The sequence below is a fragment of the Fukomys damarensis genome, unplaced genomic scaffold (genome assembly GCF_012274545.1).
Source record: "Fukomys damarensis isolate Sample0158 unplaced genomic scaffold, DMR_v1.0_HiC HiC_scaffold_36, whole genome shotgun sequence".
Lineage (NCBI taxonomy): Eukaryota > Metazoa > Chordata > Mammalia > Rodentia > Bathyergidae > Fukomys > Fukomys damarensis.
Window position 1 is genome coordinate 23,112,604 of NW_022900948.1, and position 13,033 is coordinate 23,125,636.

General features: G+C 35.9%; 1 protein-coding gene across 6 annotated transcripts in view; it reads left to right on the forward strand.

Annotated features, from left to right (window-relative positions):
* Tmem38b (transmembrane protein 38B) overlaps positions 1 to 9,154 on the forward strand; it is a 50,607-nt gene extending 41,453 nt beyond the window's left edge. For all 6 annotated transcript variants that reach the window (XM_010619700.3, XM_010619694.3, XM_010619696.3 and 3 more), the window contains one exon: positions 7,842 to 9,154. In XM_010619700.3, coding sequence (XP_010618002.1) covers positions 7,842 to 8,054 — 213 coding nt within the window. In that variant the 3' untranslated portion in view covers positions 8,055 to 9,154. The remainder of the gene's footprint in view (positions 1 to 7,841) is intronic.
* Positions 9,155 to 13,033: the final 3,879 nt, after the last annotated feature.

Genomic DNA, 13,033 nt, shown 5'->3' on the forward strand with positions numbered 1-13,033 from the left:
TTTTTTTTTTTTTTTTTTGCCACTTAAACTCTGGCATAATTTTCTGCCTCTCCACAGGCCCAAAGGCAATGTGGCTAAGTGGAATGGACTTAAAACTCTAAACCTTGAGACACATGCTTTCCTATTTATAAGTAGATTGTCTCAGGTATTTTGGTCACAGGAATGGAAAGCTGACTAACATATAGACCCTTTTCAGATTTATAGCTTGTAGATACTTTCTCTCATTCTGAGTTTTCTTTTCACTTGATAGTACCCTTGGAAGCACAGTTTAAAACATTTTAATGAGGTCCAATTTACCTACTTTGTCCTTAGTTTTTTGTGCTTCTCATGTCATATCTATAAAACTATTGCCAAATCCAAGGTTTTTTTCTTGAGAGTTTTATAATTATGTTTAAGTCTTTGATTATTTTGAGTTAGTTTTGTGTATGGTATGAGAAAAGATCCAATTTCATTATTTTACATGTGTATATCGGTTTATCCCAGCACTGTTGTTCAAAAGACTATTCATTCTCCCCTCATTGAATTATCTCATCCAAAATCAGTTGACTGTAAATTTGATGATTTACTTCTGGACTTTAACTTTTATTCTGTTCATATATATGCCTATACTTATTCTGCTCCCTCACAGCCTTATAACTTAGGTAGCTTTGTAATTAAATTTCAAATCAAGAAATGTGAGTCTTCTTGAGTTTGTTCTTATTCAGGATAGTTTTGACTATTGGGTTACTTGAATCTCCATAAGAATTTTAGTATCAGCACTTTCTATATTTTGATAGGGATGGCTTTAAATCTGTAAATCAATTGGGAAAGTATTCCCATTTTAACAATGTTACGTCTTCTGTTTGATCCATACAAGATTTACTTCCATTTAGGTGGGTGTAGTTCTTGTATCTTCTCTTGGGCCAACTTTGCCCACTCTTTGCTGCTTTCCTCAGACAATCCATGTTCCTGGTTCTCCAGAGTTCTGGGGTCTCCACTGCAACTTTGGCTTCACACTCAGAGCTACAAACACTGCCTCTTAGGAGCTCAGTGCCTGGCTTCCCAGGTCGTCTTCTGAAATCTAGGTGGAAGCCTTTCTGACCCTACAACTCTCTTAGATTCTTCATATACCTAAAACCAGCACCATGTGGATGATGCCAAGGTTTGACACTGGCTGGAGCAGCAGCTAGTCTTCTTTTTCTTTCTTGGCTGTAGGGGTCAAATACTTGGATTGCTGAAGACTCTGAACCCAGTCCCAAGGAACAAATTCTCTAGATTGCCACCATTTTGGAACATGGTGCACTGGGGCTTTCTTCTCAAAGCAAATTCTTTCACCTTTGCAACCTGGAGACTGCAAAGGCTGGAGTCTTGCCACTTCGTTGTGATGTCCTTAGACCATCTTTTCCATTGTCCTGTTTCTTTTGAGCAACCAGATTCTCTGCTCTATCTGTGCAGTCCACAGCTTTACTGAAGCTTCCTTTCTGGCCAAACTTACACAATTTTAAATCATTCTGCTGGGCTTTTTGCTCTTAAATCTCAACATAGATTTGGCTAAAAGCTCTTAACAGTAGCCATGCCACTGCCTCAACATTAGACTGTCTTCAGATATCTTCTGCAACATTAGTTAATCCGTTGCCCTTAATCTCAGTCTCAGGCAAAGTCTCTGGACATGAGCAAAATACAGACAAACTTTCTATTAAGACAACACACATCATCTAGAGTTCAAGAGCGAATTCATTCCTTCTTCCCAGCAGAAACCTCCTGAGCCTGGACGTTACTGCAGCATATCTGTCAGCATTCTGGTCTTCTGATCTATGACTAGAATCTCGTATTAAATACAGCATTCTGGGGTTGCTTCTTCATCCTGCATTTCCAAACCTTTCCAGACTCTTCCCACAAGCCAGTTCCAGAGACTGTTGAACCATATGATTAAACATAGTAACAGCAACAACCTCACTTTTCTGGTACCAAATTCCATCTTAAATTACTTTTTCTTGTTGCTGAGACAAAATGCCTGGCATTCAGAGTTAAAGAAGGAAAGGTTAATTTTGGCTCACAGTTTATACAAGTTTCACTTGATTGTTGGCTAACTCCAAGGCAGGGTGGCATGACAGATGGACATCACAGAGGAGAAATAGTTCATGGCAGGCAGAAGGCAGCAAAGCAGTAAGTGGGTAGCAAGCAGCAAGCAGTGGCAGCAGTCCTCTTCTTGTCCCTTATATTCTATCCAGGCTATCCACCCCTAGGGCAAAAGGCACTCACACTCAGGGTGGGGAACCTTAATTCTGTCATGTCACCGTAAATCTCATCATCACGTCTATAAACCCATCATCGTACACTGTAGATACAGCCACCTCTGAAAAGCCCCACCTATTACCACATAAGCAGACATCTAGAGACATAGCAAAATAGCAGTCTAGCCCTAAGTCAAAGAATTGTATCTGTCCCATACAGATATTTGGAATGCTTTCCTCTGGACCCTCTGACCCTATCTGTTGATTTGCAAAGGTAGAGCCTTGCTTGAGACAAATATATTGAGTATCTCCCTTTCCCTCCTTCCCATATTTCTTCTTTCCTTCTGTTGTCTCTCTCCTTTCTGTTTATCCAGAACTCAAGCCAAGCAAGCTGAACATTGCCCCTGTGGAGTCCCAATTTCATTCAAGCAGTACTCTATATACAGTTTTTTTTTTTTTTGTGTGTGTGTGTGTGATTGTTAAAAACAGTCTCAGAGGAAAGAAATATGCAAAAGATCGTTGACACAGGAGAAAGCTCTTGGACTTGTATTAAAATCTAGGGTTAACAATTTTGAACAAATCTGTATTTCTCAAACTGGGGTTATACATACTTCAAGAGATACATGAGTTTTGGCAGTGTCTGTGCAAAGTTACATATAAGTGTGATATATTTTATACCATTGATTGATCTCAATGATAATTAATTTTCAATATGTTAAAGTTAAGCAGGAATATATTGTGGAGTAAAATTCACATAAATTTAATAAAATGTGACATCTTTTTGGTGGTTTTGAACTATGCCAAGTTTCCCATTGAGATAATTTGAAAAAAAATTGAGAAACATGGATTCTCTATTGGTTGCTCAGTGCAATTATTGTAAAATAGAGTTATTGTGAACAAAAGCAGAGGGCATGCTCAAGAATAATTAAAAATGAAAAGCTGTTGTGTTTTGAAATTAAATGATATGTTGTGCCCTTGGTAAAAGCAGTTTCAATTGAAATGCCATAAACTATATGTGATTCATTGTAGGGGAAAATGGCTTTCACTGGAAGACATTGATGAAGGTTTAATAGACCAAACCAATCTATTGAACCTTTTAAAGCTTTCAGTGATAACAAACTACCAGCTGTGGCACTCCTGGCATAGGTTCACCACCACTGGACTAGACCCCTGAGTTAACATTATTGGCTTTGGGTGGATAGAAATGGGATGAAAAATATTCTGAGGTTATTCAAATTTTGCTTATGTAGATTTGGATTATTCATGTGAGGTAGGTGTTATATTTATTCATCTTTTTATTGTACTTTCACTGTTAGGCACTGTAGAGTAAAAAAATTACATAATACGTGTATGCTTTTATAGAAGTTACAGGGTTTATCCCATTTTTCTGGGTGTTTTGAAATGATGTAAGAATGTGGCAGAGCCTTAAACAGTTTCCTTACCTGAGTTTATTTATATTTTAGGATATGTTGAGAATACCAAAGTATCTTTAGGGTTTCTACTTGTTAAGCAAAAAGTAATGAAGATAAGTAATGCTACTTAATGTAGGGAAATGTTCTTTAATAGTTTACTAAAAAGTAGGAAGCTTTATAATTTATTTATAAAGTAATAAGGATTGATTCTGTTTGTCACAGTCTTATTTCTGTTACCTTGCTAAGGCCCAAGAAAGGACTAAATTCACAGAAGTCTTTCCTTGAACTTCATAAGTCTATATCAGCAGTAATTTCTGATGCTAGCAATATTCTCAGTTGAATGATGAGTCTGTAGGGAGCAGAGGTTCTATTAAAACACTTGACTTTGAAAAATACTTATTAGTTTATGTTATTCGGAAATACTTTAAATCCTGACAGGCTTCTCTCTCTTTTGGATTTTGTAAAAGAGATTGCTGTTTTTTCCTAATAGTAGATCCTTGTTTTTTATCTGAATTTTTCTTATCTTTAATGACCCATTAAACTAAGCTAGGGCCAAGATAATTATGCTAGTATATCTCATTGTAACCGTTTGTTTGTTTGTTTATTCATTTATTCTGCTGTTCTAGGAATTGAACCCAGGGCCTTTGCACTGAGCAAACAAATTTTGCACATAGCTCCATCCTCAGCCTTTGTGTGTGGAAGCGGGGGAGACACTGGGGATTGAACCCAGGACCTTAGTGCTGAGCTGGCTCCTTAGCCTTTTCTTATTTTTTATTTTCAAGACAGGGTCTTGTGAAGGCTCTAAATTGCTCACATTGGGCTTGCTTGAACTTGGTCTCCTCCTACTTCAGCCTTCCAGAGTGCTGGGATTACGAGCAAGTATCGCCAGGCCTTGCTGTAATTTTTTATTCTAAAGAATAATGTAGTAGAAGAAGGTTGTTCTTAGATTTCACTTAAAAATTGCATGAACTTGGATTTGATATTATAATTAGTGTCCTGTCACTCTCTCTTCTTCAAATGACCACGTTACTATTCATACCTTTACTTTTCTCTTGTATGGTAATGACTTCCTTATCTATATACATTCCAGGTGTGTCCAACCTGTGGCCTTCAGGTTGGGCATGCCTATTTATAATAAGAACATAAATGTTCTGTTATATACATTTAACTATTATATGTTTTATATGCTACCCAAGACAATTCCTCTTCACTCAGAACAGCCAAGCAAGCCAAGCATGTTTAACCTTGGACGAACCTCTGTTATTGCATTTTCTCTTTACTGTTTTCTAATTACTTGCCTGTCTAGCTTATCTGTAAGGTTCTTTAGGGCAGGAACAAAGTTCAAAATTCTTCTGGCAGTCAGATTGTTTTAATCTTGTAGGTACTTGGTTTTAGATCTTGTTAGTTCTATTCTGTTTCAGGTTTGCCCTTCTAGATTGTAAACATTTAAGAATATCAATTTAAGCCCGAGGTGTATCACTGGACAATTGCATTTAGCTGACTTTCAACTCCAACCTGTCCTTTCCAGCACCAAGCAACTGACTGGTGAGATGTCTATTCAACTGTTGATCTCTCAGCTGTTCTCTGCTAGGCTTTTGAAGTGTCTTCCTTCTTATGTATTCACAGTTGAGGGATCAATGAATTCTTCTAGGGCAGATTACATATCCATGTTTGGGCTTACTGTCTGCCTGGGTCCCTCCTCTTCAGGCTGTATTGCCCTCAAGTCCTAGATCAGTGGTGGTGAAACTGGCATGCATGCTGCAGTGGGTACGTAGAGCCCTGTCTGTTGACACATGAGCCAAGTACCCCCAGCATGCCAAATGCAAACTTTAACCTTTCAGTAAGAAGTTGTTTGTATCGTTGAAAGGTCTGTAATTGTGTTTTTCTTTTAAGACAAAAGATGTTAGTATATGATTTGTTTTTTCTAAACTGAAACTTCACTATTCAGATTTAATTGTAGTGTTGGCACTTTGTAATACATAAGTGGGTTTTGGGTTTCAAATTGGGCCGTGGGTTTCTAAAAGGTTCATCATCACTGTCCTGGATACTCTGGTTTTGTCAGACTCCAGCTTCTGTCTCCTTAGTCCATTAAAACTTCTGCTTTCTTTTCATATGTGCTTTGAATTGGCACATATTCTTAAAAGGCAATGGTGAATGTGGAGGTTACTTTATTCAGCTTCTTTCAGGTTTTGCATGTAGTGCCTTTTTGCAGTTGTTTTATGCATTTCTGTCTTTTGTTTTGATTTTGATGAGAAACTAAGTCTGATATAAGCTGTGTAGTCATGGCTAACCTAAAGTCCATGTGCATGCATTTAAAAAAATTATTTTTGTTGGAGTCAGATTCACCTAACAGCATCAACTCTTTCAAAGTATATATTTCAATGGCATTTAGTACAGTCACAGTTTTGGATGTGAACAAATGCTTAATTTATATAAATGATAGTACACTATAGCTGTTATTCTATCTTATTTTCACTTAACAGTATGTTCTAAGGGTATTTGCCTATTAACTTTTAACTATCGCATAGTATGCATTTCATTTATCTATTTCCCTTGTGATGGACATTTGGTTTTACAACTTCACACTTCCGTAGATTATGTTGAACTTAATAATAATTTATTCTTGATAACGTTTTCCCTAAGCAAGTAGATTATGTAGGGTCCTTTTTTGGAATTGTGATTACAAAAATTTTTAATTTGATTCACTTCTGTGATCTGGAACAGTTGTCTCTTAGGACTGGACTTTCGGAAACTGTTTTAGACCTTAATATTTACTCCCAACCCCAAATCCATTTTAGCACCAGTATAATTTCTTGAGCAAATTAAATATCTCTAATCACTGCATTTTGCTAAGTAAAGGATTCAAAGCATTCTCTTCACTCCCATCTTTTGATGTTTTGATGTTTATTTTTCACCTTTTGAATGAAAAAAAAATCTAAAACAATGCAAAAAAACTGTGGTTGAAGCTTTCCACAGTTCCTCTTAGGGCAATATTCTACTGTTACAGAAGGAATTGGTAAGTGACACTCAGAGAGGGGCAGAATAGAGGTAAAATAACAGAAGTTTACTTCGTCGACAAGGGTCGATCACACATTGAAGCAGTGCCTCGATCAATGACACTGGGTTACAACTCCTCCTTTTGTAGGGATTTACAGCCTTGACCTCATTCGGGTGGTTGCATTTCATTCTCACAGTTCACATTGCTGATATACAAATCATGGTCACAAGACAGTTAACTTTCAACCCAGATGTAGTAATTCCTTGAGTTAGAGCAGTTTACCTTTAAGATTTGCCTAATAGCTATCCTAGCCCATAGGAAGCGGGTGTTCAGAGTCAGGGGAGAAAATGTTAGCAATGGTCCTTTTCATCTTGACACTTTTTATGATCATGTGGCTCCAGTCTCTTCAGAGCTCAAGGTCGTGATGTGCCCTGTTATCTAAGAGTAAGACCAAATGCCTCATTCAGTAATTACTGCCTTTGGTGTCTGTTAGTCTCTTCAGCTCAAGGTCGTGATGTGCCCTGTTATCTAAGAGTAAGACCAAATGCCTCATTCAGTAATTACTGCCTTTGGTGTCTGTTAGTTCTGAACTAAACAAATTAAACTGCTGTTAGAGGCAGCAGAAGCTGTTCTACATTGTAACACTTTATAGGTTTTTGCTGTTTATAAAAGTTTTCTCTATCACTACAATTCACTGTAAGTCCGTGGCTTTTTTAAATGATAGTTTAGTAATTGAACTCCAAATCTGGGTGTTGCAAACTGCTTAACCTATTAGCTTTGTGAATTGGGGCAATTGCTTAAACTTTCAGAGCCTTGGTTCTAAATTTTTGTAATGAAAGTAATAGAAGAGTAGTTGTTGGATTAAGTTCAAGGAGAATAATAATGTAAAGTTGTGGCATATGTATAATACACAGAAGTGATAGTTGTATTGGTTGTTGGTATAGGCTATAGGTGATATTTTATATTATTTCCTTTGAGTACTATTTTTGTGGAAATGGTTATACTGCTCATTTGGCAACCCACAATATGGTACCTGGTATCATTTTTAATGTGTTGTGTTCTTTTCCATAGAGAACAGAGATTTTCTCAGAATCCAGTGTAGTTTGTGTGTCTTGCAAATTAAGAGTGCATTTTAAATCCTTTTTGTTTACTTTTCTCTCTGTTTTGAGAAACATAAACATTTGTACTTAAATTCTAAATTGAACTTTTTCCTACCAGATAACTATGATGACAACAGAGACTTCTGTGACTCTTGCTCCTTTGGAGGATACACTGAGTCGAATGCTGTTTGGCTGGCAGAAACAGTTTTCATGGTGTGAAAAGAAAAGTGAAACAAAACCATCTTCTAATGGCACTGGTTCATCGGCCTCAAAACCTATAGCTGATGCTTCAGAGAATGTGAAAAAGAAGCATAATAAGAAGACTGAATAAATTTATTTGATGAGCTCTAGAAGGCAAAAAGTATATATTTTTTTCTTCTTTCAGATTGTGGTAATATTTCTATGTAATGATGTGAAATAAAGATTATCTATAAGAGTGGCAAAAAGAAAGACATTCTTTCTGTTTCAGGGAGATTACCATTTTCTTGGATTGTAATTTTGAGTGTTAAGTGTATATTAGGTAAATTTATTTTTCTGATATAAAAAATTCTCTTATGATTATTGTTAGTATTTTTGCAATACTGAATATTGAACTCATGGGTACTCTGCCATAAAGTTATATCCTAACCCTTCAAAGTTTTTTTTTTTTTTAAATTTTGAAACGGTCTCACTAAGTTGCCCGGGATACCATTAAACATGCAAATCTGCTTCAGTCTCTCAGTAGCTAGGATTACTGATGTTCCCAGTTCTTATGACTATTTGAATATTTTTATAATAAAAGAAGTATAGTTTTTTAGATCTAGGAAAAGTATAGATATTATGGCAAAATTACAAAACCCTAAAGCTTAAAAACCTAGATATTTTCATAGTTTTAAAAAGTCTGAATCTTTTTGAGCTTTATTCACTGGAATTAGACTTTTATTTCCCATTATCATTATAATTCCTAGGTATAGAAAACAATTCCTATTTATTTTGGAGCACTGACAGCAGTAACTATTTCCTAAAGCAATTTCTAAAGCATTGTATTAAAATGAAAATAAATTGCTAGTTTATATTCGATATGTAAATGCAATTTTGCTCACATTAAATGGAAAATACCTGAAATTTAATTTTATTTCTAGTAGTACTTTTCTGTGAGAACACAGTATTAATATGAGTCTCTATGAAGTCTGTTCATGCCCTTGTTTTAAAAATTACTCTTTTTTTGTGTGTACAATTTTTAATAAGTTACTTAACTCCATAATTTTGTAATTTTCACTTTGGAAGTTTTTTCTTTTTCTCTCCTTAAAACATATTTGTTTCAACTGTAGGAGAAACCATTCTCCACATTTCACATGTTGTTTGTGGCCTTAATTGGTCTGAATACATTGCTGATTTTTTTCATTTGTTCATGTGTGTGTGTGTGTATTTGTGCATGCATGTATGTGTTACTGGGGATGGAACTCTGTCTTCACAAGTGAGCTACATCCCCAGCCCTTTTACAGCTTTTTGAGACAGCATCTCACTAAGTTGATGAGTTGCTGTGGCTGGGTTTGAACTTGTGATCCTCCAGCTTCAGCCTCTCAGAGTCCTGAGATTACAGGCTTGCACTACCACTTGTGGCTTGGTGGTAGTTATCTTAATGATTCAACAAAAAGTATTATCTCTATTTTAAATTTTCCTTCTGTGTGTCCTTTCTAGTGGCTCTTTATTTTAGTTTTGTTTGAATATCTTTTTTTTTGTTTGTTTGAATATCTTTTGCTAACTTTTTGTGTTATGTTTTGTCTTAATCTATATACACATAATGTGTAAATGCTTGTCTTTAATGAGAATTGTCTTTGCACATTTGCGCATTGCATTAGTAATCAGCTAATGGGAAACAAAGCTGAAACCTCATATGATTATCTGTTTGAATGAAGAATGATGACACTAAGTCTGGATTACTAAATGGTGTTAAATTTTTTTCTTTATTTTATGATTTAAAAGTTAATGACATGAAAACTTGTGACATGATTTCTTGTAACAAGACCACTTACTACCTGTATCAGGTAGTTTTGGATGGGTTAGAAGTACTCAAATCATACTCAAATTGAAAGTTTTTTGTTTTTTAAATTTTAACATATAAACACCTGCAGATACTGTAGTTTTACTTGCTTAAAAAAATAAATGGGAGGTACTTGTAATAAACTTGGACTGCTAAGAAGTTGATATTTAATACTGTCATAGCTTTAAATTGAGTTTTGTATTTGATATTAAAAACTTCCAAGTTAAGATGTTATTGTTTATTGGCCAGTTTTAAAATTTGAATTTAACTGTAGTTGAAACAGGAATCTTGTTTTACACTTGTATTAAAGACATATTCATTAAAATAAGTTATTTAGCACCAATGGAGTATTACATTATTTTGGGCTTTTTCAAAAAATATTTTTTCTGAGGTAGGAGATCATAATTCCTCTGTTCTGACTGATACATATTCAGTGGTTTTAGTTTAAATGGGACATTGGTATAAACTTTATTAATCCATGCAAGTATGCTATAACCCTCCATTCAAGGTTCTTGAAGGGTCGGAGCTATATCTAGGCCTGAAACTTCCCACCCTGAATTTACACAGGCTGCCTGTAGAGATCTGACTTGGATTTTTAAACCAAATTGTTAGACTCCTTACCCAATATGAAATATGACAGAGGCCTGTAGACCTGCCTTACACAGCCTAGGTAATCGTAGGTGGCACCAAGAAGTCAAGACCTGGTGATCTTAAAAAAGGAAAAGACATTAATTTGGCAGGAACATGGGCCTCCTCCATAATTTCACTCTGAATAAAATGTGCCCCAATAAATACTCAAGTCTGATTTAGCAGATTAGTCACTGTTCCTTGCTGAGGTAACACCCAGTGAGGCTGGAAGAGAGACCCAGGTGTGTGAAGTGAATGGATTTCACTGCTCCACCTGTGGGCACAGACCGAAAAGTAGAGAGATGAGAGAAGAGGGGAGAACTGCTATTTCAGCCCATATACTTTACATGAAAATCAACGTCAAATCACAGGTTGATTGCAGTTGAGTGGAATGTTGGAATACGTGTTCAAGAATGCTCACGCAAACCCCAGATAAAATTCACATTTTTGGTGAAGTTCGTTCATTTGCTTATTCAACAAATACTGAATACCAGTTATACATCAGGCATTGTCCTAGGCAGAGATACAGAAAACAAGAAAAGGCCTCTTCCGTGAAGTTTATATCCCAGTGGCGAAGAGACAGACGAGAAACAGATGTGTTCTTGTTGTGCTAATAAAGATTGTGAATGAATATTAGGTAGGCAAAGAGGATAGAGAGTGAGGAGAGTGAGGCTATTTGTTAAAAGCAGTTGTTAGGCCTCCGTGTTAAAATCGCTTTTTAGCAAATGTGAAAGTTGTAAAACAAGCCATGTAGACAATCTGGTAAGTACAAGTATCATACTTGTTCTTTAAATACTTGATTTAGACCTTATTTTCAAAAATTAGTGAATTTATTTTTCATATAAAGTAGTTTCACTATCATTTTAACATGTAATTCTTTAGTAGAATTTATTTTTGATTTGCTCTTTTCAAATAAAAATTTTATACTATGCACAAATTCTAAGTGTGCATACATTGAGTTTTGATAGATGCATAGTTATACAATCTAAATTTCTAGCCAGAAATAAACATTAGCACTCCAGGAAGTTTCTTTCCAGTTACACCCTCCCCTGTTGAACATAACATAAATGAAATCATGCACTATGTTCTTTATTTGCACAGGCTTTTTAACTCAGCATAGTTTTTGGAATTTCTCTATTTTGTTTCATTTATTGGTAAGTCATCCCTTTTTAATAGCCTAGTAGTGTTCTGTGTGAATATACCATAGTGTTTATTCTGTTGTTGCACATCAGGCTGATTCTAATTTGGGTGTTTAAAATGAAATATTATGAACATCTTAAGTTGACAAGTTCTTCGGAGATTTACTGGATCTATGCATGATTTTATGAATACTGCTGGACCCATTTTCCAAGTACTGTTTTATGCTTCACGCCAGTGTGTGTTCCATTTGCTCTGCATTCTTACCCAAGGATTAGTGTTGTCAAGCATTGTCATTTTATCCATTTCTAGTGGACGCTTTGTGGTTTTATGGTTTTAATTTTCATTTCCCTGATGGTTAATGATGTAGAGCAATTTTTTGTATGCTTTTTGGCCACGTCTGTATCTTCTCTGTGTATTGTCTGTTCAGATAGTTTGCCCATATTTTATTAGATTTGCCTTTTTATTTGTAGACATTATGCGTCATGAATGTCAATCCTTTGATAAATATTTTATATGCATGGTCTTTCTGGTATGTTTTAACCCATTCATTTTTCTAATAATGTCTGTTAACATTTTTAATGAAGAAGTCTAATTTTTTGGTATTTTCTTTAATAGTTATTTCTCTCTCAGTCTTAAGCTTTTGAGTGAAGTGCGATGGTGCATGTCTGTAATCCCAGCACTCTGAAGGATAAGGCTGGAGGATTGCACGTTCAAGCCCAGTTGGGGCAGCCTAGTGATTTAGCAACACTTTGCCTCAAAAATAAAAGAAAAATTAAAAAGGGCTGGGGTTGTTGTCCAGTGTGAAGACCTTGGGTTAAATACACCAAGTTTGGGGTGGAAGGTTTTTTTCCTATCCCTTACGTCATGAAGGTATTTGCAAGGCTGAGGAACCCCAAATAAAAGAATGCCTAGAGAAGCATTTTGTGTTACTATATGACTCAGTCACTCAAGCCTGCTTGGTGGCTCCTGAAAAATCATTGGGTACTTTATGTAAGTGGTCACATTTTCTGTGCCTGTGCTGTAGGCTATGCCAGGGAATCTGGGAAATTTCTTTTTTATGTAGGGGCTTTCTGTAGGCAGGCTATGTCACAACCTGATGTTCACAAGAGGTGGTAAAGATACGATAATAAATATTTTATAAATGACGGAAAAAATTACAAGCTCAGTGTAGGTACGGGGTTTAAACAAAATTTAAATGTAAGTGTATCTGTGGTGACCAAATGTGGACAATGGTCTAGTGTACAAATCTATGACAATACAAAATTATGTGGCACATATAACTGAAGATGAAAATTACTTAATGTCTGCATTTAACAGAGTGAATCAAGACTTAAGTAACATCAAAGAATTAAGAAATTGTGCCGGGCATGGTGGCCCACACCTGTCATCCCAGCACTCAGGAGGCTGAGGCAGGAGAACCACTGTGAGTTTGAGACCAGCCTGGGCTACATAGTGAGTTCCAGGTCAGTCTCAAGTACGTAGTGAGACCCTGTTTTAAAAAAACCGAAAAAAAAAAAAAA